At 41.8% G+C, this 23,435-nt stretch overlaps 1 protein-coding gene across 4 annotated transcripts in view; it reads left to right on the plus strand.

The window, feature by feature from the left end:
* The window catches only part of FAM13A (family with sequence similarity 13 member A), a 51,480-nt gene that overhangs the window by 12,894 nt on the left and 15,151 nt on the right, over positions 1-23,435 (plus strand). For 2 of the 4 annotated variants that reach the window (XM_026039988.1, XM_026039989.1), the window contains exons 3-8: positions 3,886-3,930; positions 5,713-5,892; positions 8,794-8,980; positions 12,079-12,155; positions 12,853-12,895; positions 18,119-18,269. In XM_026039988.1, the coding sequence (XP_025895773.1) occupies positions 3,886-3,930; positions 5,713-5,892; positions 8,794-8,980; positions 12,079-12,155; positions 12,853-12,895; positions 18,119-18,269 (683 nt within the window). The remainder of the gene's footprint in view (positions 1-3,885; positions 3,931-5,712; positions 5,893-8,793; positions 8,981-12,078; positions 12,156-12,852; positions 12,896-18,118; positions 18,270-23,435) is intronic. The other 2 variants (XM_026039991.1, XM_026039990.1) reach the window with 2 other exon arrangements.

Consider the following 23,435-nt stretch of genomic DNA (forward strand, 5'->3'; position numbering starts at 1 on the left):
TGTCTTTGGTAATGAAAGGTGTTAGGATAAGGGAGCTGAGGTTGTCACATAAGGAGCAGTCCTACATTTTTCTTGTGCTTTCCATGGTGCGAGTGCTCTCCATGCTGAGCAATCTTGTTTCAGGTAGTTAAGCAGCATCTGGCAAAGTCAGTTCCCTGTAAGCAGACTCCTGTCCAACATGTGCAATAAGTTTCTAGAAGGTGGGGAGTCCAGRGCTGTGCTTTGTGCAGAGTACCTGCTTTAAATTTGACTGCGGTCACGTAGGCAGTATTAGAGGAGTTTCCTAATGAGCACGTCCTGAGATAAGCCAGAAGGACAGTAATGGGGAAGAAAAGCTGCAGCTTTGTAGTGCAAAGCTGCCTTGTTAATATGCAGAGCGCTAAACTGACCTGGAGATAAGAGCTGTTATCACAAGTGGTGCAAAAGCTGCGTAAGATGTGGGGAATTCAGAGCCTGACTCCCCAGCATTAATTAGCAGGCTTGTCCCACTTGCCACCCTTTTTTTGGGGAGGAAGGTGTCTATTCTAGTCCAAATTATGAGCTTAATTCAGAGGCTCTAAATGACCCCTGAAAGAGCAGGTAGAGGAACCTACAGTTCACAGTGCTAAGTTGAATGATGTGAACCCGTCCAGGGCAGTCTCCACTGCAAACGGTAGATGTCAGTGTGCACCTCTCATAAAAGGTGATCTCCATGCAAGCAAGAATGGCAGGCCTACAGAAGAAAACCAACGCATTGATCCAGATTTTGTGACATGTCCCCAGCACTGAAAAACTTCCCTGCTCCTGCCTTCTATAAGCAGAAGAAAGCAACCCTTTAATTTATGTAGGCAAGTTTTCTTTATATGATTTATATGAAAACGTATTTCTCAGTGCGTTCTGCAGCAGATGCATAATTTAACAAAAATAAACTAGCTGTGGAAGTAATTGACAGTATATATCAAAGGGTCAAACACCCAGAAGAATTTTCTTTTTAAGTTCCTGAATGTGCAAAGGGTTGCTGCAGAGGATGTTTGAATCTTCAGAATTAAATAGTGTGAAAAGCCAATATTAGGGAATTAAAAGACATTTAACATATCTGGAAAACCTCTGAGAGAGAGGACTGATAAAGAACATTAAAATTTCACAGGCATAAGAATCAAGTAAATCCTACTTATGTTATCTGGTCATTTTCAGCATATAAGGAAGCAGTATCTAGAAAAGAAAAAAATGCAGTGTTAAAGCTTTTATTGTCACCCATTCAGCTGGCATGTAGCTGTGTGCACACATTCTTCCTATTTATTGGTAATTTCGAAATCATCATGTTGTTAGCTCTCTCACAAAATTGTTTGAATAGGGCTTTTACAGATCCCACAAAGTAATTGTTAAAAAGATAAGTGACGTTATGCGTTCGCAATGTAAGTGGGTCAAAGTAGAACTCGTGCTAGGAAACACATAGTTAACTGAGAACTAGACAGTTACAGAAGGTATTTGGCCATTGTGAAAATATTTGTCATTTTATTTGGTTATTTTTGCAGCTTTATCTTTTATTTTCTCTTTATATGGATTTTTGCGTAAAAGAAATGGTTGTGTTTTCAGTGAGCAGTTTGTAGATAGCGACTGTTGCCCTTGAACACTCGAGAKGGGGTTAGCAGCACAAACTCTCAGTCACAAGCAGTTTCTAGCCTTTCTTTATTTTTGTTTGTTCATTTGTTTGTTGGTTTAATAGGAAACAGGAGTTTGCGTTTTTGCACAGCATTTTGTTGGAAATAGAGGGAAGAGCTTTTTCTTGACATTGTCTCTCTGATCTGCTCCTACATATGCCTATATCCTAGGAATGCTTGAAATAAAGTCTAAACAATGTAATCTGCCCCTCCACAGTCACTTTCCTCACATGCAAATGAATTGAGAAAAAAATATTTATATGAAAGAGAGCCCCATTCAGTATGATTTGCATGTAAATATACAAGGTTGATACAATATTAAGTCACAGCCACATGTATAGGAGTGGTAGGGACAGGATGAATTGTAAATTGTCATGTGGTTTAGTATGCTCCACTCTTATTTACTAATCCATCTCCAATGGGAGACAAACTTYAAAAATAATCTGGGGATTGAAAGAGGACATGTAGTTTATACAGCTGAACTGGCATGAAAGTAGGATGCTTGAAATGTGTACTTGGAAAAGCAAAACCATGTCATATTTAATAACTGTGATGTTGCATATGAAGAGAGGGATCCTGCAATTTTTATATTTATATGTAGGTTGCATGCCCACAGTAGTAAGCTCAGTAATTTGATACTTGTTTGTTTGACTTCTCCTTGTGAATTCATCTGAATGACACAGCTCCTTGGCTGTTGCGTAGCTAATGCAGAATACACTGGCAACTACGTGACTGCTTTCATGCTGTGATGCTGTGCACAGCTCCAGGGAACTGTCTGCGCTCGAGATCAGCGTGCAGTGAAGGGAGGGCTGTGAGGGGTGAGCGTGTGGTTGGGCTGCACTGGTTTATCAAAACTAAGGTGGATGTGCTGGCTCATGGAAGTAACCAGCAGCATCTGAGAGACTCTGATCAGGCATCTGTGGGTTTGTATTTTACTATAGGCAGACCTGAAAAGAAAGAGAGTAAGGCTATTTTGTGTTTCTCTCTCTCTCTCTCTCTCTCTCTCTCTCTCTTTTTTTTTTTTTTTTTTTGGTCAAACTACATTTGCACTTCTCAGCCTTCACTTGGCTACTTTCTGCCACAAGGGACACTTAAAAATAATGGGGCCATGGAGTAGTTACTATCAAACGGTTGCAGCTCCTACCTAGCATTACACCTATGTAGTTAAGTATTTGGCAAGTGAAATATTCAACAGAAGCAGAGAAGGGACTTTAGTTTAGTTAAGGGTTGCTGTTGTTGGATCTGACATTGAAAAAGATTTTGAGAGACTCTTAGAGACTGAAAAAATTAATGGCTGTTTTGGCAGAAAGCAGAGGAAACATATTTTACATTCTGCCTGTCTCATAACCTATCTACATAGCATCATTTCAGTGGAGTATATCAGCCAGCCACATGACTAATTCTTCTCCTTGCATGGGGATAAATCCAAATGAAACTGTAGCCTGTAACTTATTGCACTTTATGAAGATCATAGGGCTGATGAGTATGCAGGAAGCAGCACGTGTTCCCTTATCTGCAAAGCTGAGTCAGTGTGGGGGAAGAGGGAGCAGAGTGGGATTTGGCCTGGCCAAATGGCATCTGGCCCTGTGCAGATGGAGAAACGCAGTGACAGCTGTGTGTGTGATGGCATGCAGGCTTAGTGAAAAGAGCTCCAAATGGCAAGCAGCTACACCTAGAATTATGTTAGCTCTTCCTGCGCCCAAAGGGAGAGGGAAAGAAGAGCATATATCTTTTTTTTTTAAGCTATGAAGCAAAGAACATGAATAGCAGAAAGCTACAGGAGGAGAACAGAGAAAAGTCTTGTGTTTTACTTTTTTTTTTTTTCCCAATGAATATTTAAAGATTCTTAAATATTAAGTCCCCTTTCCACAATGGGTACATTTTCAAAGCAGGCTCGGGAGACAAGAACTTTTGTGAGGAGGCCAAAGCAACCTGCAGCTGCAGAAAACTCGGAAGCAAAAAAATCTGTGGTGTGCTAAAGTTGAAATACTTTCCGTTAGGTCTTGGCCTGCTGCAAGGGAATGACAGACAAATTAATTCTTGAGGATATTGGTGTTGTTGAAATGTGCCACGTCACTGTGGGAGTGAAAATTCCTTAAGGGGAAAAGCTTGTGGCAGTCATGTGCAGTTGCTGTTGAGACTACTCGAACCTTTCAATCCTTTTTTTAGTGCAGCAGAGAACAAATGTTTAAAGACATTATTGTGATAATTAGATCTAACTTTCTCCTGTTTTTCTTTTCCACAGTGCCCATGTGTCACAAGTCAACACTAACATTCCTGCTACTGGAGAGTAAGTGTCTCTTTTACAATTTTGTAGCTACCTTTTTTTTATTTTTTTTTTTTAAATTGGAGCTTTGTAGAGTATTATTGGTTATTCTTTGATTTCTCTTAAAGGGCTGTTCCTATGCAAACAAAAAAGACATTGTTTCCCAAATCAAAGCATCTGCAATGATAATAAATCACTTCTTCCTGAAAAATTCTCAGGTCTGAAGGTTCCTTGGTTCTTTCCCACACTCTGTCTGTGATATTTCAGTAAGAGAGAACCTGGATATTTAGAGAAATGTGTTCTTGCTGCACAATCCTCTCATTCCTGTTTGTTCCTGCTCCTGTCCCAGGAATGGACAAGACCTGACCCCGTTGTGATAACTGCTGTGCCAACATGAGCAGCAGAGCTAACAAGTTGATCCTCCTGCCAGAATTAGAACTTTCAAATGTTGATGGATTTGCCAGACTGATTCTTGTCAATATGGGAAACACGGACACATTTGCCAAGTTAAACCATGTATTTTTACGTAGTTGTTAAGATCTTAGACTTTTTCAGGAACTGTCAGCTTGCCAGACTAGCACTGTAGTCCACACTTAAGAACAAGTGTTGTAAATTTTCTGGAGGCATCAGCCCTGGGACAGGCTCACATATCATAGCTAGTTAGTTGAAAATGAACCAACAAATCCTACAAATAACTTTTGGGGAAGTGCTGAGTTTTACTAAGAGAAAAGCAATGGACTGTGTCAGTCAGGCATGTTTCTGAAAATTCTGGAGTGCTACAGGAGACTTCTAAAGGTGTGCAAGGAATAGAGGTAGGGCAGGCACATGTAAAAATATGTTTCCAAACAATGTTTTGGTAAAAGAAAAGTCTATTTTAGATTTTGCCCATAAAGTCTTCCTTGACTCAAGGAAAGAAGAAAGAAAACTGTGCACAAAAATGTCGTTAGGAAAATGTAGGAGATTTGGGTTGAAAGTTGAGGTGATCTCACATCTTTAACCAATGTCACCTCAGAGAATCCCTTGCTGGGGCTGGTGTGGAAGCCCTCTGGCTGCCAGCGGGCACTGTAATGATCTCATAGCAGTGTCAGTGAGGAGTGGCCACATGTGCATCGATTGAACAGGAAAACAGCATGAGGTCAGAACCAGTTTTGTGTCTGGTCACTGAGTTAAGCCTATGAAGAGTTTACAATGAGGTACTGTTGCGTGTTCTCATCCCCCTGTGAGGCAGCAGTGAATCACCTTCTTGCTTTCCTAAGTCTGGATTGCACAAGGGACCTGACTAGTGTGAGCATCGTTGGGTTGTCCACACGTCATTGCCCTTTGAATTTTAGTCTTTCTTTTGAAAGAGTCATTTACTGATGGAATTTTCCTTACACCCTCCTTTACCCCCAGCCCAGTGACTTCTAACTAAAACTGGAGGCACGTGACTGAGTTTGTTTATGGTGCAGTCTTTAGAACTGTATTTCAAATAGGGTTTTGTTAGGGTTGTTGAAAATTAGGCGCTTCCATTTGTAGTTGCAAATGTAATTAAAAGGAGTTAGTTTACAGAAAATCCAAGCAGCTCCAGAAATGAGCAAGTGCAGGGTGAACTGGGAAGGCTCAACTGTTTTGAGGGACCTGAACATCAAAGTGTCTGGAGATACTGGCTTAGCTCTTTGCAGATGTCTGTGGTCCCAAGTACACCTTATGCTGCCTTGCCACCATGATAAAACAACACCTTTTAGAACGCATACGTTATTTAATGTTGCAGAGAGGGAGCTCCAGCAAGTTTTTGAGCTCTATTGACCTTATTTTTCGACTTGACAGGTATTTAGAGAAGACAATCCGCTCAGCCGTGGAACAGCATCTCTTTGATGTTCATGGCTCAGGCGGCCAGAGTTCAGAGGACTCTGAATCGGGAACATCTTCAGCCTCTTCTAATGTGTCTGCCAGGCAGAGGAGGCGACAACACAAAGAGCAGGAGGAAGTCCGGAGAAACAGAGACATGTACGATCCTGATTTCTTTTGTTTTGAAAGTATCTTTGATTAAGTGTATCTTAGTCATGACCACTGTCTAGGCAATGCTTGGTAGCTTGGTTATGAAACGTGCTAGCCCGTGCCCTCAGGTGAAAGTGCTGCTCTGCCTGTACAGAGCTCCATCACGTCAGTTAGAGCTGTGAAATGTAGAGCTTATTAGAGGTAATGCAGTGGGCTAAAACATTATAAGAATCCAGTTCTTCAAAAAATTACAGTGGAGGTCTTTAATTGCAGTATTTACAATTCTTTAGTTGCAGTTCTTGTTTTTTAGAAAAAAAAAAAAAGAAAAAAACAGTTGGTGCCAGTGTCTGCAATATCCTAGATAAAAACACTGCTTTTAGGTGCTTTTCTGAATATAAAAATATCTGCAAAACAGAGACTGAACTCTCCTTTTGTGTATGGACGCCTAATTTACGTTCAGGTTTACTGAGGAGTTCTGGGAGTTCATCTGACCATAGAAGTCTTCCTTTGACTAATGAGCATTTTAAGTATTTTTATCTGCCATGTAGCACACAGGTTACATATGATTTAGTAGCAATTTTCATTAGACGTCCATCAAAGCATAAAAATAATACCTGTTTCTCCTTTCTTACTGTTGTAGTTGTGGTATGCACTGAGTGGTGCCAATAGATTGCCACCACAGTCTTAACAAGCACACGTCCAAGGCATAGCTGTCTTTGAGGAACTGAAACTGAGCAGTATGATTTTGTGAAGTTCTGATCTAATCAGTATGTCTAGCTTTTGAAGCACAGGGCTAGTCCCTGCAAGGAATGTGTGTAGTATTGGCTTGCTAGGATTTCAAGTTACATTCCAGAAATAAATGTCTAGGCTCTTTTTTTTTTCCCTGAATTTTGAATTATCCAATCTTATTAACACTGCACCTTCCTATACCAATCTGCTTTCATACATAACCTCCAGTGCTTCATGCAAATATTGTATGTCATACTACTTCCCAAACTATGTCAATGCTAGTAGAGTAAAAAGTCATAATAATGAAATAAGAAGGTATTTCTACAGAGCATGAAAATACATTGCAGAGATGAACTGCGAGGTAGGACCTTGCAAGTCACCAAATATGTGGCAGCAGGTCCAAAGTAGTTTTTCTTGTTCAGTAGCCCTGCTGACAGGCTTCTCAGGTAAGTAGGTCAGAGACTGGCTAGCGTACGTGTTTGGGAGCATATAGAACTGCAGGGGTTTTTTTCCACATTGCATTGCAGAGCTGCCTTTAGAGCATTCTCACCTATCTTGATGCTGGTTGTTCAGGTTCAGTCCCCAAAGCCTGAGCCAAAGATTCAGTCCAGATAGCAAGTACTGAGTGCTGGCTAGGCACCAAGTTGTTTTCCTGCTTTAGACCATATTACTAGAATCTGTGGGAGGGAATTGTCAAAATTCAGAATTCCTTTCATTTTTTTTTGTTGTTCTTGTTTTGATCCTCAGTGACTTCATCTCCCTGTCTTATGATGGATCACAAGAGGATTTGTAATGTCACAAGATGGGACTGCATTTTTACTACAACTAGAGTGTTCATGGAAAAAATACCTACATGGGCTTCCATGCTTTGCAGACTACATGATGTGTCTGTATATATGTAATTGGTCACTTCAGGGGATTGTAAAAACTTGCATAAAGGCAAAAGTATTATCCTGTAAGTTTGATCGCAGATGTATAATAGCTCTTTGTATCTCTCTCTCAACCACAGAATTGAGAGACTCGTGACCTAGGAAGTTACTGGAACTATTTTTTTGTTTTTAATCCAAATACTTTGTCATGCTGGCACTTTCCAGATACTATAGAGCAACTGTTCTTTTATCACACTAGTGCAAGTCTAGAGAAACTCTGCTGTTGTTCATGAAAGCAGGCTTTGGAGTTGCACAGCATTGTATAAATTAGCTACATGGCCATTAATGGATAAAACAGTTAGCAAACATTTCAGTTTCAATGTGAAGTGTGAATAGCCTGACTTTAGCCTCTGGCAGGATAGGACTGGTAGAGAATGAGATGCTTTGTGTTTCATAACATAGTGATGCGACTGTATGTGTGTCCTCATTATTGCACAAAGTTTCAGAGAGATGCCTACTTAGCAGGTTGTAAAAGGAAGACAGCATGTGGAAAGATCCAGGAGGGGAATTGTGCAGGGAAGGAGAAGTATAAGGCCAACTCCTGGAAAATGCACCCAAGCCCAGCTAGGTTGAAAAGAGTCCCACTGGATATCGTGTGGYGACTTGAGGTCAGCTGTCCTGTTCGCTCCCAGCGCTGCAGAACAGTGCTCTGTCCTTGCAGTCCTGTCGCTGTTTAGGACATGCATTCATTCTTACTCTCTTCTCTATTTTGTGTTATCCCCAAGTAAGAATGAAGCGTTTGGCTGAAGCACCACAGTTCCTCACAAGCTCTTGTGCTTGAGAGTATGAGTAAGACAGCTGTTGGTATAGTGTCATGCACCAAAGGAAATCCTTGGACCACAGTTGTAAATCACTTTTCTAAAACACAAACACGTGTCTCGAAGGAAAAAATGCTGCATATTCTCTATAAAAATACCACAGACAGCCAGGAGATACTCCAGATTCCATTTGAACTCCAAAGGATTCTCCCTGTTGGCTTTAGTGGGAAGCAAATCAAGTGGCACATGTTGTTCCTGGCAGCTGTTTCACCTAAGGTGCATATACCTGCCTTCCACTCCTCAATGGGACATAGCATTTCACAGCGCGTGTTGTTTGCTGCAGTAGGAAGAACCAGAGATACTGGTTTCATAGGGCGTAGAAGATGTTGCCAGAACTGCATCCGTCAGCATAATGCATTTCTCTATTACTACCTTAAAAGTAGCGGGAGAGTGTTTTAAACAACGTCTTGTTGCAATGTCCCTTTTCTTTTTAGGGAAGTCATCAACAAAGAAAACATTCCCTCTGGATTCAGCAGTCTTGAAGACTGCATTCTGTCTGCTCAAGAGGTAGAAAAATTACCAGACAGCAGCTCTTCATATCTTGGTGAGAGGAATAAACCGAAACGGCAGAAGTCCAGCACCAAGCTCTCAGAGCTTAATGACAACCAGGACGCTCCTGTGGTAAGCTGGTGTGCTATACTATTTGATGCCTAGTTCCAGGGTAGAAAAACTTGCTCTGCTCCAGTGAACATCTGGTGCTCTTGCTAAGCCATTTATACGTCTAGGTAGCAGTTTTGGATTATGGTGAAAACTAGACTGCATTCTTGTAACCTTTGTACTGAAACAGCTGAGAGTTTAGATCTGCTGCACCATTCCTAGCCATTCTGTTTCTACTTTTTTCTTATTTCTTTTGTCTTCAAAAGAGTATTTTGGAAGGAGAGAAATTCTTTATGTCAGTCTTTCAGAATTCTTGCAAGGAGGTAGGAAGCTCAGATAAAGTGCTTAGCTGGACTTTTATTTTTAAACTTATGCTAAGCTTTGAAAGCACAAATCACAAGTGGCTTATTGATAATGAGATGACAAAGGTGTTTTATATCCTTTCCGCAGAGACTCTATGTGCTACAGTAGTGCAAAGCACATGCAATATTCAAAACACTTTTCTATCTGTTAGTCTAAAAGATGATCCCTCTAGTTATCTTACTGGAGAGGTAAGTGACACAGCTGTGCTAAAATCAGGAATGCTTTGGAATTTGCCCAGCAAATTCTTGTGTGACCCTCACAGTGGAAGGCGGTTTGCCAGCTTTAACAAGCAGCAATACATCTTCCGTCCTGCTCAACCAAGCTAGACACTGATCTCAGTGTTGGCTGTTGAGGAACTACACTCAGCTTCAATGTAGGATCTGTTTGCAGTGGCAGATGCCCTGTGCATCTTCTGTACTTGGCACCAGCTGTGCTGTCACTGTTACTAGTAACCCTGTAATGCCATGTGTAAAGATTAGCTCTCCCAGCTGCAGAGCATTTCCTTCAGTTACATTTGGTTGAGTTTCAGAGTCTGCTCTAGGTGAGTTCCCTCTTAATGTGACATTATGTTGTAACTCCTTTTGTTTAGATTACAAAGCTGCCATGATGTGATGTTCTACCCTGTGCGAAGGTTCTAGAAATGTCTGCCTTCGAAGAAAGGCAGATTTGGCTTCTCTGTGTGATCGAAGAAAGGCAAGATGCCAAGTACTCTAGGCTTTGCTTCTTAGATTTAGTGCTCAATATCAATAACCTATTCATGTGATACTTCAGTGTATCAAATGTTCTCACGCTTATCTCTCCCCCTTGGATTGCCAAAGGCTGAAAAAAACAACCTCTGAACAGACTGCACAAAGTGCCCTCGGACCAAGTTGGCTATGTTATTTAGTGTGGTCCTTGATCCTTGCTTGCTTTGCCAGAAGAAATGTCCCAGTGTGGTTTTCCAATGGGAGAATGCATATAAAACAACTTGCAGAGAGAATGATGTTACTCTTCACAAGGGGCAGAGGTTTTTGTTTTTCTTTTAAGTTTCTATGAGTGGCACATATTTCATGCTTGTAGATCAGAAGCTTTCGTCGGAATGCAGTGTGTGTAATGATCTTGACCAAATCTTTACTCAAGCAGTAGAAGATACGCTTCAGAGGAAAACCCAAATTACTAACGTAAGGTATCAAAGGACTTAAGTCTCAGCTTTTTCTAGTAGTGCTTTCTCATGTAAACAAGTTTTGTGCCAGGAGTCCTAACGTTACATCTTCTTTCCCATCTTCGTTGAGTCTTCCTGCTTTATCAACAAAGCTTGAAAGAGCATGTAGGGCAGTGTGTGGAAACGCTCCTCTTAGATGTCTAATTGTATCTGACTCAAAGCATAAGTCAGCAGTGGAGAAATTGTCAGTTCCGCTTAGTCTCCTGAGCAGAACCAACCACTAAGCATTAAGAGTGTGTAACTACATTCAGAGGCAAGGTAGCCAGGGACAAGTAGGACTTGAAGAATCACATTAGGCAAGGCCAAGGCATGTCCTGGCTGGAGAGACAGAACCACACAGCCTTACCTGGCAGGTGAGAAGCCTGTGACTGCCTGGGAAGCCTGTGCTCAGCTCCCGTGGCCCAAGCCAGGAGCTCCCCTTTGCTTTGATCACTTCCTTCCTCCTGTTTAGAAGAGACTTACCCAAATCTCAGAGAAGAAAGACTCCTAGTAGTGTGCCCAAAACAGCAACGTTCAATTTCCTAACTTTTACACTTGGGATAGCATGTGCTGTGTTTGATTCTTTAAGAACTCCTACAATGATGTGGTCTACAGTAATAGTGTCAAGGCAGTTCTGAAATGTGCTGCTGATATGAAGGAACTCAGCATCTACCCAAGCAGGTGAAGGCATTGGTCACTTCTGCCTGCTTTTTCTTGTCGGTAGACTGAGATTGAGTAGATGATTGAGTCACTGTTAGCAGAAAGAAAGTGAACGAGAAGTGTTAGAGTGTATGACTTTGAGTGGCATACCCTTTTTTWAAAAAAAAAAGCCTTCTGACTAATTCAAATTAATGCTTGGATTTTCCCATGAGTTTCACCTGCAGAAAGCTACACCGAGCGCTCCTCCCTGTGTGATGTGCAGCACATAAATTAGTTCATATGCCAGAGTGCTTGTTTCTTTGTTTCCATTCTTTATCAACTTAGAAAACAACTTCATTTGTTTTCACAATACTTTCTCAGGCTCTTAGAGAACTCAGCATTAGTTGGTAGCCAGGAAAAGTTGAACAAGTTGCCATCATCAGTAGAATTTCTTGTCACGCATTCCCATTAGTGTGCTTTACATTACCTAATGTCTTCTACCCTCTCTTTAGAAGAGACTAGGGAACAGTTTGGCTGAGGAAGGAAGTATTTCTACGATCATCATAAAGCATGCTGCTGAGGGGATGTTCTGGATTAAGTGCCTGCTCTTACAGGATTGCACACATCACAGAATAGATGCCTCGCTCAGAGCATCAGTCTGTAAAATGGGCACTGTAGAGATGCCATGCTGAGATATTCTGTCAGGCATTTCAAGGTCATCTGATGAAAGAGACAAAGACGGTGTGCATTTATATTTATTGAAGGTTATGGGCAAGTTTGGGCAAATTTGATTTTACTATAAATGTGTAAAAGGCAGTAGTCTCACTGTGCTGTTTCTAGGAGTCCGGCTGAGTACTTTTGTATTTGATCTGTGTAATGGCCTGCAGCTTGAACCAGTTGCTTTTATGTCCTTACTGTTTTAACATTTACTGTATTACAGAGTATGGAAAGCTTTAGCTCATCCAGACCTGTAGACAGAACAGGACCTGATGACATGGAAATTTTATCTGAAGAAAGGTGATTTTTTTTTTAATATGTATGTTCTGTATTTTGCCTGTGGTTATGGTGCAGCCTAAGAGATCTTCCACCACAGACCATGAGGGTAACAGCTGCGCTATAGAACAGCTTTACGCATTATGTTAACTTCTAAGTAGAGCAGTACAGAGGCACTGGATGTGTTGTCTGGGCTCTGCCCAACACCATACCCCGCCAAATCTCTTCTCCTGACCTATTAGGAACATCACTGAAGATGGTGATGGTGCAGACTTGCAAAGAAGTTGTGTCTAAGCACCTCTGCAGAGATACAGTGCACACAGCACTGCAGGCGCCGCTCAACTCCCACGGTCATTGGGTCAGGAGACCAATGCGAAACTCTCTGCACTTTCTCTCCTTTGCAAGAGCTCTGCAGTTCCTCCCTGCTTGCTGGAGATGAGGATTTCTCTCCACAGTTACAATGCTTGTTGAGAGAGTTGAATTGGTGTGTGTGGAATAAGGGCATTGGAATTAAATTCCCTTATATTTTCCACAAATAGGTCCTGAGAGGGACAAAATAGTATAGCAGTTGTGTGATCCCAAAATGTCCCCTCATTTGCTTAGCATGCTAGCAAATGTGCAGTAGCAACCACAGCATAAAAACCTGTGGGTGCAGAGTCCTGTTTGTTTTTGTTACAAGACAATCTGTCTTTATCTTTGTAATATGTTTCTTTTTTTGTAGCAAAGAAAGTGAAAACGATGAGGTTTTTTTCAGGCACTCACAGGTTGGTATTCCTTTTTTTTTTTTTTTTTTTTTCTGAGTTTCAGGTATGGACTCTAAATTGACTGTTTATTTGCTAGATACAGGTAGATAGGCATGTGATTCTGTTCATAAAATGAAATTTCGTCACTCCTAGAGAAATGAAATTTGTATGCACTTTTTCTTTCTCTCCCTTCCCTCTCTTTTGATTTTATAATTCAAAGAGTCTCTCAAACATGGAGAAGTCTGAAACCATCTGCTTCGGTCCCTTCTATCCCTCCTTGCCAAAAAGGAAAGAGTCACTGAAGTCAGCACTTTAACTTAAGTGGCACTGCGTTCCCTCATAATTATTGCTAACAGGGTGTGCAACCAATTATCTCATGGTGTAGTGAGATAAATTTATCTCTCTTGATTTTTCTAAAATAATGTTGGTCTTTTATGTGTGATTTCCTCGTGTGCCCTGTCATCGTTGAACATTCTTGTCCATGATCATTTGTCTTACAAAGCTGCATCGTTTCCTGCTTCTCCCTGAGTGTTGGTGGTTGGAGCAGTTGTCAGGAGGGGTCAGAAGGAAGATGTGGTATTAACGGTGACTACTTCTTCCCTGTTCTTTCCAGTTCTATCCTGCACTTGCCTCCTGCACTGTCTTTATGGGTTTTTTTACCTGACCGATCAGCAAAGGGAAGGTTGGGTTAGGTGACCACCTTTGCAGTCACCAGTTCATTTGGTTCTGCTGCAAATAGTTCTAGACAACACCTCTTTTAAAATATTAGGAAGGGTTACCCGTACCACCTCTCCTCCAATTGCTGCACCGTTTTTGGAGGTAGAAGAAATTGTTTAGTAATTGTTGGGATCAGCCCAACACTGCCCAGATGTGTCGTAGCAGGATGCCCTTGCAGGAGATGCTCAGCAGTGGCTTTGATCACTGCTCCGAGTTTAGCCAGATCTCCTACTTTACTCCCAGAGGGTTGGTAATCCCTGACAGTCCTGCACTTGACAGCACTAATACCAGGCAGACTGGGCGTGCGGGCTGTGGCATTTTCTAAAGACAGCTTCTGTAGCACCTTGTTGTTCATGTACCTGCTTAAATGTGGAGAAGATGCTGTCACTCCCACACCACAGAAAACTCCCATTTAGCTTTTAATTTAGCTGGGGGGGAGAAGTATGCTTGAATATTAAATTGTAATCTTAAAATAAACTTCCCCTTAGGAGGAGTTTAAAATTCAATAGGAATTTTTACTTCAGAAAAAGGCGTAGCCTTAACCCTGAGATGGTATTATATAGGAATTAGAAGGTCAAGAAAATGTTACATTCCTGCGGGGTAATTCTACATTCCTTGTCCTGTATAAGCCTTTGCTTAGGGCAGCTTAGGAGCATACCTTTTGTAACAAACAACTCATTGAGAATGGGCAAGGGCCTTTCTTACTCCTTTCTCCTTCTCACCCCTTCTCCAGTCTGAAAATATTAGGGAAGGTGTTTGGAATTTGTGCCCTGGCTATTGGTCTTGTAGACTCAGCTCTGCATGAGGCAATAAAAATACCTCAAAACATACGTGCTGAATGAGTTTTCAGTACTTCTGTAGTCTTTATAACCTGCCCTTGGAAATAACTAAGATGTAAGATATAGACTGCGATTTGACAAAGAGATTTTTAGTACCCAGGATTTCTTATTTTTAAGAAAACTATTTCAAACAAGAAGCCAAGTGTAGCTGATAGAGTTTAAGTCTGCAAAGTGATGAGACAGTCACTCCAGGAGGCATCAACACCTCCATTCACCACAGTGGCGTGTTTACTTCAAATATAATAATGAGGAAATCTTGGTCAAATTATTAATTGTTACTACATTAGCATTTGGCCAAAGTATTCCATCCAGAAACCAGAACAACTGCTTGTCCCTCCTTGTCTGGTGGCAAAGAAAAACAACCACAACAACAACAAAAATCCATCTGATAACTTTGACTACATAAAGCATATTTGATACCGAAGTCATCTGCAGACAAAAATTTAAGCTGTTAAGTGTTAAATTGGGTTAAAGAGTTAAATTTCATTTCAGAAGGTTACTCGGAGGTTGTTCTTTTTCTTTGTTGATGCATCAGATTCACCTCAGCGTTGCAGCAGATACAGAAGAGGGCTGGCCTGACTCAGGAGGAAAGCAGCAGGATGACTGTGTCCTTGCGTCTGATTGCCTTATCAAGAGGTGCTTAAGGACGCCTCCTGCTTGTGGTTATAGGGGATTACCAGATGTAAGGGAAGGAAGGTTCCACACTTAATTGAACAGAATACAGTTTTCTGATCTGAATTCCAAGGACTTTGTGTTCCATTTATTTCTGCTTGAGCTCTTCCAATTGCTGAATCTCCCTTGGAGCAGTGATAATGAGGACAGCTGACTTACCCTCAAGTTATTTCGATCTATAGTTATTGATATCCACAAACCATGGCTGCAAAAGCAGTCTCTAAAAAGCATAACTCAAGAGCCTAATTTCAAGATTTTTTTTTGTGGTCTTTTATGTACTATCAGCAATACACTATGGCTGCCAAGTAATGAGATCATCAACTTGCTGCCCCTTTGGCTTATAAGAAACAATAACACATCTGTACCTAAAGCACGGCAGTTCTCTCTTGATTTTGATCTGGAGGTTGGCAACTGGTGGCATCAGGAAATCAAATGGAAAATAAGTCATGAGGATACTGAACTATCTGTGAAAATACAGGTTTGGAGCACTAATGCAAATGAGGTTAAACATCTGCCTTCCTATGTCTCCTGGGTTTGTACCACCATTATTCTTCAGATGCCTAATGATTTATTCATTGTGTTAGAGACTACATCGGTAAGCAAGCGAGCAAATGGAGAGTCACTGGCCTCAGGCGCAGCACAGGCCTGTTTTCGAACAGATTTTAAATATTTCCAACCACAAAAGTAACTTCAGAAGTAAAAAAGATATTGATATGATCTGTATAATAGATCTGTAGTGGAAATGTTTGCCCAACTGAAACATGGATTCCTATCTGTTGCAAAAAGGWTTTAAGAATCTCAGTAAGTCAGGAGACTCTGCAGTCCTTGTAGGAAAAGAAATCACTGTAGTAAGATCAGTGGTGGTGACAATTTCTGGTATTTGCAGGTTGCTTCCTTTTAATTGTTAAAATGTAGATAAGTTCCTCTTTCACACTGCTTTTGTGATGTTTTTAACAACATAGTTTTGAAGCTCATTGCCAGATTTTTTTTCAGTCTTAATGCTCTGTTCTGCAATTTAAATGTAGTTTATAAATTGGTACAGTTTATTTTTTACAAGTATATAAGAGTGCTTGTTTCTGTCTGCCGACCAGTCTTTTTGTTTATAGTGTACGCTTGGTATTTAGATCATATTTAGTAGAACATTTAGAAAATTTTCTATTAAACCTTAAAGAATATTTAAGTACTCCCAACCTAGAAACATCTTAAAAGATATTGAGTGCTAATCATAGCTTTCACTCCAGCAGCTTTCATGGCGGCACATTTAGGTTTGTAGTCAGATTCAGTGGCAAGTTGTAGAGTTATTATTTCTTGGCAAACTGTCATGTAATGTTGCCTTTATTTAAAGTCTTTAAAAGTTGATCTATTGAAATGAAAAGGAAATACCAACCTTCTATAAAATACAGAGTAGAACTCTCTTTATTAATACCAAGATGTTCGTCATCCGTTTCTTTTGATGGAGTGGGATACAGCTAATCCCATTAATTTTTATGCTGTATGTTCTGAGTAGTTTTTTTCCCCTCTACATGAAGCTCCCGTGCTTTTTTGCAACTCAGAGAAAAATCTGTATTGTTAGYTTTTCTAAGGGAGTTTAAGGGGAAAAAAAATGCCTTTGTGGTATGTACCAAGGATATTGATTTAGTATAGTTCTGCCAGTCTCCTGGATTCACCAAAAAATATGTCCAAATATACTGATTATTTTCTTTGGAGTCACTTCCTTCACACAGCTGTATATGCAGATACTGCTACAGCCTAGATTATCAAAATACCTATGGAGGGAAGAATCTGCTTGTTGTTTACCTGCTAGCCTGTATTTCAGGGAGCTTTGCTTTGACTCCTCTTAGAGAAATCAAATGCTATATATATTACCATCAATTTAGCCCATTTAAACCCAGTAAAATGCCTCTGCCTTTATTGGGTTTATATATGTCACACTCTATATACATGCTTTACATTTCCTTTTCTCTACCGCCCTCTGTGAACCTCTGCAGTTCACTGGACAGTGGCAAAAGCCTTTGTGGGGTGAGGGCAGCCTCTCAGAGACCCTCACGCACCAGCCCACTGTGTGKGCGGCGTGCGAGCACGCCAGCGATCTCAGCGTAAATGCGCACAGCATGCGGGACGTGCAGGGCTGCGCAGCGGCGGGGCGGACAGCGGTGCCTTCTAGGTAGTGCTAAATTATGGAGCATTTACTTGACAGCGTTCTGCTGGGCTCCCCCCCGCCCCCAAGTCATTGGCTGTTTGTGTGCATTCTTCTGGCTTTCTCCCAGAGGCCACACTGCTTCCAGCTGAGATGCCAAACCCCACTGCCGTTTGGATTTGCGCAACACCGCTTTAATACCCAGAGCTCCTCCATAAATAGTTCTGCTCTCCCCACGCCCAGCTAGAAAACAACCACAGGAAATCGGGGAATGTGCAGCCAGCACAGCTTAGCTGGCACTAATTGATCTGAGCCAGCACTGCCTGCATGGGAGCGCTCGTGTCCGTAGCCTGCACGGCTCGSTCTCTGCGGCAGCTACCGCAGGAACTCCGGCGCCTGCTCTCGAGAAGACACCATATTGCTAGAGCCTCCTAACAGCAGCAGCGTTTTTGTCGTTCTTCCAGGGAGTTGCACTCCTTTGGGAAACGTATGCACYCTCCTTTTTCCTCCCTTTCCCCCTGCCTTCCTCCCTCCCTGCCTTTTCATCCCGATTGATAACGGGAGGCTTTTTTGGCTGCATGCTGTTGTCAGGGCACGCAGTCTCGGGAACTTGCTGTGGCTTTCTAAACAAGGAAAAGTTCAAGGAAAGCGGATGGACGGATGTTTTTACCAGTGTGAGTGACCAATTAACATGTAGGGGTCACTGAACAGGGAATTTGGATTTGAAGCTGGAAATATCAGGATCTGTTTATTTGGATTTTTGTTTTAGCCAAAGACTTGAGCTTACAGCTGCTGTGACTGCAGGGTTTTTTTCCCCCTTCTTCCTCCTGAAACATTTTTCTCTTTCTCTCTTATCTGCGTGGGTGTCTGGGAATACAGCAGTCTTCAGGTATGAAGATTCAAGAGCATCCAAGTATTCCTGAAACCAAGTTACAAAGAAATCAAGATGCAGATGAACAGCAGAGCAGCTTTGTGTCCGAAGTGCCTCAGCTGGATTTGACAGCRCTGTGCGATGACAACAACTGGGAAGGTAGGATTGCGCGGTGGCTGTTGGTACGAGTGAAAACAGAGAGAGGAAATCTGAGTGGGCTGGATATATCTTTATGGGCTGATGTTCTTTTGCCAAAAGAAAAAGGAAAAGGAAAAGGAAAAGAAAAAACAGGAAAGCTATTTTGGCCTGTATATGGAACTGAAAGTTTGGAAAAACTGGAAGTGAAATACCAGACTGATATCAATTCCAATTGCCTTTTAGAGAAAGAAAAGAGATGATGTTTTATTCTTGAAGTTATTATCAGGTGCTTCTCTTGCTGCTAATCCCTGTGTGCTTCAGGATAACATATTTCTTGGTGGTTGGTTGCTCGGCTATTAAGAAGTTAGACAGTCCTCTACTTCAGTGAAACTAGATATTTTGCAAGCGAAAAGCAGCTTCCTTCTTTCTCCCTTTGCTTCCACTCCCCTTGAAATGCTCTACAGATATGAAAAGCATAGTTGGAAGGAGGCTATCTAAATAATCTGTCTTTTGATGGCTAGTGTGGACTCTTTGGTGTACGCTGTGGAAAAAAAATGTTCACAGCTCAAAATGCCATGGTGAATTGCTTGTGGTTTGGATTATTTAATATGGTTTCTTAGGCCTCTTTTCCAGAGTCAATGTTAGGTGAGCTAGTTGCAGTGAGTTATTTAACCAGGTAAAGGTTTGGGAGATGTAGACGCTGACTTTTTCAGGGCAGCTCTGTGACAATGAGCGCTGTGACAATTAGTCATTTTTTTTCTTTAAAACCTTTGGAGGCAAAATCAGTGTAAAACAAATTCTTAATTTTTGGCAGATATAATGAATGGGAAGCCTGAAGGGAAATCTGAGTGTGCCATGAATCTCAGTTTCCTCTGATACTGAGCTGTATTGAGGATACTCGGCATCTCTAGGATCAGAACCTGTTCCAGCTACCAAATAGGCTGCTCTCCTGGGTACAGGCTTGCATTCTTTTATTAAGTTGGGGTTCATGAGTGAAGGAGAAGCTTCGACAGGGAAGAAGACCAGGAAGATGGAAGTGTTCTAGATAATAAACCAAGCAAGCAAACAGAAACAGGGATACCCTAATTAATAGATCTGTGAGATACACTAAGAAATCAAGGTCTTTGCACCTGGTCCATAGTATGCATGACCTGGTACATTTTGCCTTTCCCTCTAGGAAGGGAGTAGTTAAAACATCTTGAGCCATGAGTAACGAMAACCAGCAGCTGCAGTTGTTTTGATTTGGTTGTGCGGCTAGTCACCAYGGATGGGAGAGGATTCTCCCTTTGCCTGCTGGGCAGGGATCCCTGGGCTGATGCTGTCACCGAGCRTGCAAGCCTGGTGATCAAAGCTCAGAGGAAGGGCACCCGAGAGGCCCTGGCCTGTGTCTGTGCATGCCAGGAAACTAATTAGTAGCACCCGGAAGGGTCTGCGGCCAGGGTGAGCATGTCTGTGTCCCCAGAGGTGAGGTGTTGCTTCAGCTGTCATGGGAACCCTTTGAAATCATGATTAGTTTTTTCTTCCCGGTGCCTGCTGATCACTGCCAATGTTACTAATGGGAGTCATATGAACACAGGAAGGGAGATCACAGCCCCTTGTCTGTCTGCCAACAGCTCTCCCATCATATGAAATCAGTGGCACCTTGGATACAAATCCCTTGTCGCAGGCACACTCTGGTGTTTGGATTCTAGGTTTTTGCACTGTAGATATGAAACAGTGAAACAGGCCTATAAGCAGGCRTGACTGTTCTTTTCAGATCCTTCCTTCTTCCTTCCTGTTAAAACATACCTGACAAGGAGAAGAGGTGGGCAGCTGCAAAAGGAGCAGCTGCCTGGGACGGGAGAAGTGGTGTCTTCCAAAATACTTGCCTTCCAGAATCACCATTTTGTTGGTACRGTTAGAAGCACAGCAAAATGGTGGTTTCTGTGTCTTGGCAATGAGAGACTGAATCTTTCCTAGCTGTGGATGCAAAATTGAGGTGGCAGCAGCCAAAGGAGGAAAGATATTAACTTTGACTGTCGGCACTCTTCCCCAGCTGAAGGCAGAGCCTGTCTCGAGGCAGAGACAAGACAAGGCAGGGATTTATCACCCATCCCAGCTCCAGCAACTGGGGCTTTCTTCCTTCTTCTACTAGCCTGTCTTGCTAAAACCTCCACACATCTTTTTGGGCTCCATGTTACCACTCTAGTCACCTTSCCAATGAGGAAGAAAAACACTGTGCCTCCAAAGGCAGTAACTATTGACTAGCTTTGATTCACCACCCAAGCAAACTCTCCATGTTTAGATCAGAGTTGCCTTAAATTCTCTTCCTCGGAATATGGGAATGTGGTAACTAATACCAGATAGGCTGATATGAGCAAGGATGGGGAAGAAGTGTTCTCAACCACRAGATTCCCAGACTTTTATGTTACTTTCTCTGCTGGAAATGTTTTTTACTCAATACTTCAAAATTCTATCGTGTGGTCAAATCTGCACACAGAGAGATTGACTGTTTTCCTGCAGGATGTGTCCCTCTGGCCTAAAGCCAGGCAGGGAGAACTCGGACACAGAGATTTGCTTCCCACTTCCTCAAAACAGCAGGCTCTGCTGACCACATGCTCAGGCTGAGGCAATAGCAGCCAGCCCTGGGATCTGGAAGAAGTGTTTGACTTGTATGCAGTCAGTGGATACCAGTGGAGCAGCTTTTATTCTCAGGCTGGGTGTGAACTGAGCTGTCTCCTCAGTAAATGTAGAAATGAAGTCCTTGCTGGAGGCATTTCATGAACAGTCACCTCGACCCTGTGCCTTGTCCCTTTCCCTGGTACCGGGAAGAGAACTGGGCTGCCTGGCCGCTGGCTCTGCCTGCAAAGCCCCTTGGTCAGCACAGGCTGTGACTGCTTGCGAAGCAGTGTTGCCAGAGCTACTTCCATAGCAAAGGTTTTTAATCTAGTTGTGGATTATTTTGAATCATATGCCCGTGAGTGAAGAGRACACAGTGTTCTTTCACAGTCCAGTGCTATTGTGTAGACTTCTTATGAAATGGTACTAATTCAAGCCCCAAATTTGCTATCTACCCTCAAGGAAATTCTGAAAAGCGTGAGAAGTAGCTCTTCATAAAAGTGACTAGTCCTGCGAGTGACTGAAAGCTGAACAGGCAGCTCAGTAAATAGATGTGTTCAGTAAATACATGTGGGAYGTGCGATTGCTGCCTCCTATGTCTCATTGTTCTAATTAAAAATAATTTATAGATATTTCAAACAGAGTTTACAGTAACAAACACTTTAAAAGCAAACAGGCTTTCTTTCTGCAAGCTTTTAAACTTTAAAAAATAGAATGGAAAAAAAAAAAGAAGTTTTAAATGAATAAACATTCTCTTCAGTGTTGGTAACACAGGCATTGCAGTGGTTGACTTTGAGGGTAAAGCTAATTTACAAGTAGACTGACTTAATCAATACTTTCCCATGCAGAGAGTATAGCAACATGGAAACTGGTTGTTAGAAATTTTTTTACACTTGTGTGTGTGTATTGGTGTGTAATGGACTGTCTTGAACCTGAGAAATGAAAAGATGATACTGTTTAAGTATATTTGCAGAAAATCTGTGTAAGACTTGTGAAATAGGGCTTTAGTGAGCTAGTGAGTGTTTCAGGGTTTTAAGTTCTTTTATTCTTTTYATTACAAGAGGTCTCTCTTTCTCAAGTGGGATTTAATGCTAGGACCTCAGGTGTTGTAATTAGTTTAGACTTGCTAATCCCTCCAGACCTACATCAGTTTGCACCAGCTAAGAGTTTGGCCTCCTTTTTTTTGCCAGGCTGATGTGCTTAAAAGCAGTGTTAGCAACATAGATCAGTTATGGTGGCTGCAGAGATGAGCCTAGGAGACACTCATGTTTCTGGCAAGATTTGACTGATTGCAAAAGGACAGGTTAGGGAGAAGTGCACCTTTAGTGGGCAACTTTACAGGCAATCCAGCAATTCCAGTGCTTCCAGCTGAAGCATCTGGCACATGGCCAGTTGGAGAAACAAGGCAATTGGGGATGATCGCTCTGATCCAGTTTATCACATGATGTAGATACGATGCATGAGTCTGATCTGAATATGTTCCTTTATTATCTGCTCTGTTACTCTGGGGAAGGAGAACAACTTTGTGTTCAGATGAGATTTTTCTTCTAAATCCTTATAACSACCAAGGGAAGTGATTTACCCATAGCATCAAGCCTTCCAAGAATGAGGGTTAAAAACAACTGATTTCTGCAGGAGCCATTTCTTCTGTCTGAGTCTCAGATTTGATTTTTSCTTTGAGAACATATTTCCTTCTCCTTTTGACCCCTCCTTTGGAGCATGAGTTTCTGTGTCTTGGCATTATTTTGATAACAACAAAGTCGAAGCTGCACATGCTTCAGTCCCTGCTAACTTGCATTAAGCTGGGGTTTGATCAGAGGCCTTTGGAGCCTTGCAGTGCTCTGAATGTTGCATGATGTCTGGTACGCAAATCCATCTCGGGACAAAGTCATGTGCCATGCATGCTGACACATGAGTAATGGCTTTGTTAGCAGGAGTGATAGAGGCTTAATTTGCTAAATATGCTACTGATTTCTTCTAACTTTATTCCATCTACATTCCCTGAGGTGTGATCTAACATTTTCCAAGATCCATTTCTGTAAGGAGGTGGGAGTTTGCACAAGCTGGGAATGAGATGTCTGAAAGAATCACATGCACCACTTAATTTGACCAGCAAGAGTGAGGGATCAAATTAGCTCCTTCTCCATTATCAGCCTTTTATTTTGTTTCAAGAAGTCCTGTAAAGAGCTTCCTGAAATTTCTGTCGATCTAAGATTCAGGGAGGGACGTTGCACTGAAGTGTCACAATTTGGCTCAAGGGTTTGCCCTTCATTCTACCTTGCTTCTAGCACATTCCTTCAGCAAAGTATTTCAAGTATTAGGAGATGTCAAGGTGAAGGCAACTTAGAAAAATTGTATTTCAGAAATTTACAACAAAATGTAAACTATGTAAGCTTTCCAGCCCCAGTAACATAGCCTCCATAAGTCTGGGGTTTGCGTCTCCCATCCACGTAACTTTTGTTGGCTAGGTTTGTATGTGCAACTTACATGTTTCCCTTATCATGAGACTTGAGCGAGGCTCTTAGACAGAAACCTCCAACCATCCCTTTCAGAACAGTTTACCAGTCTGCACACAGCATCAGTCTCTAA

The sequence above is a fragment of the Nothoprocta perdicaria genome, unplaced genomic scaffold (genome assembly GCF_003342845.1).
Source record: "Nothoprocta perdicaria isolate Ctin4 unplaced genomic scaffold, notPer1 scaffold_249, whole genome shotgun sequence".
NCBI lineage: Eukaryota > Metazoa > Chordata > Aves > Tinamiformes > Tinamidae > Nothoprocta > Nothoprocta perdicaria.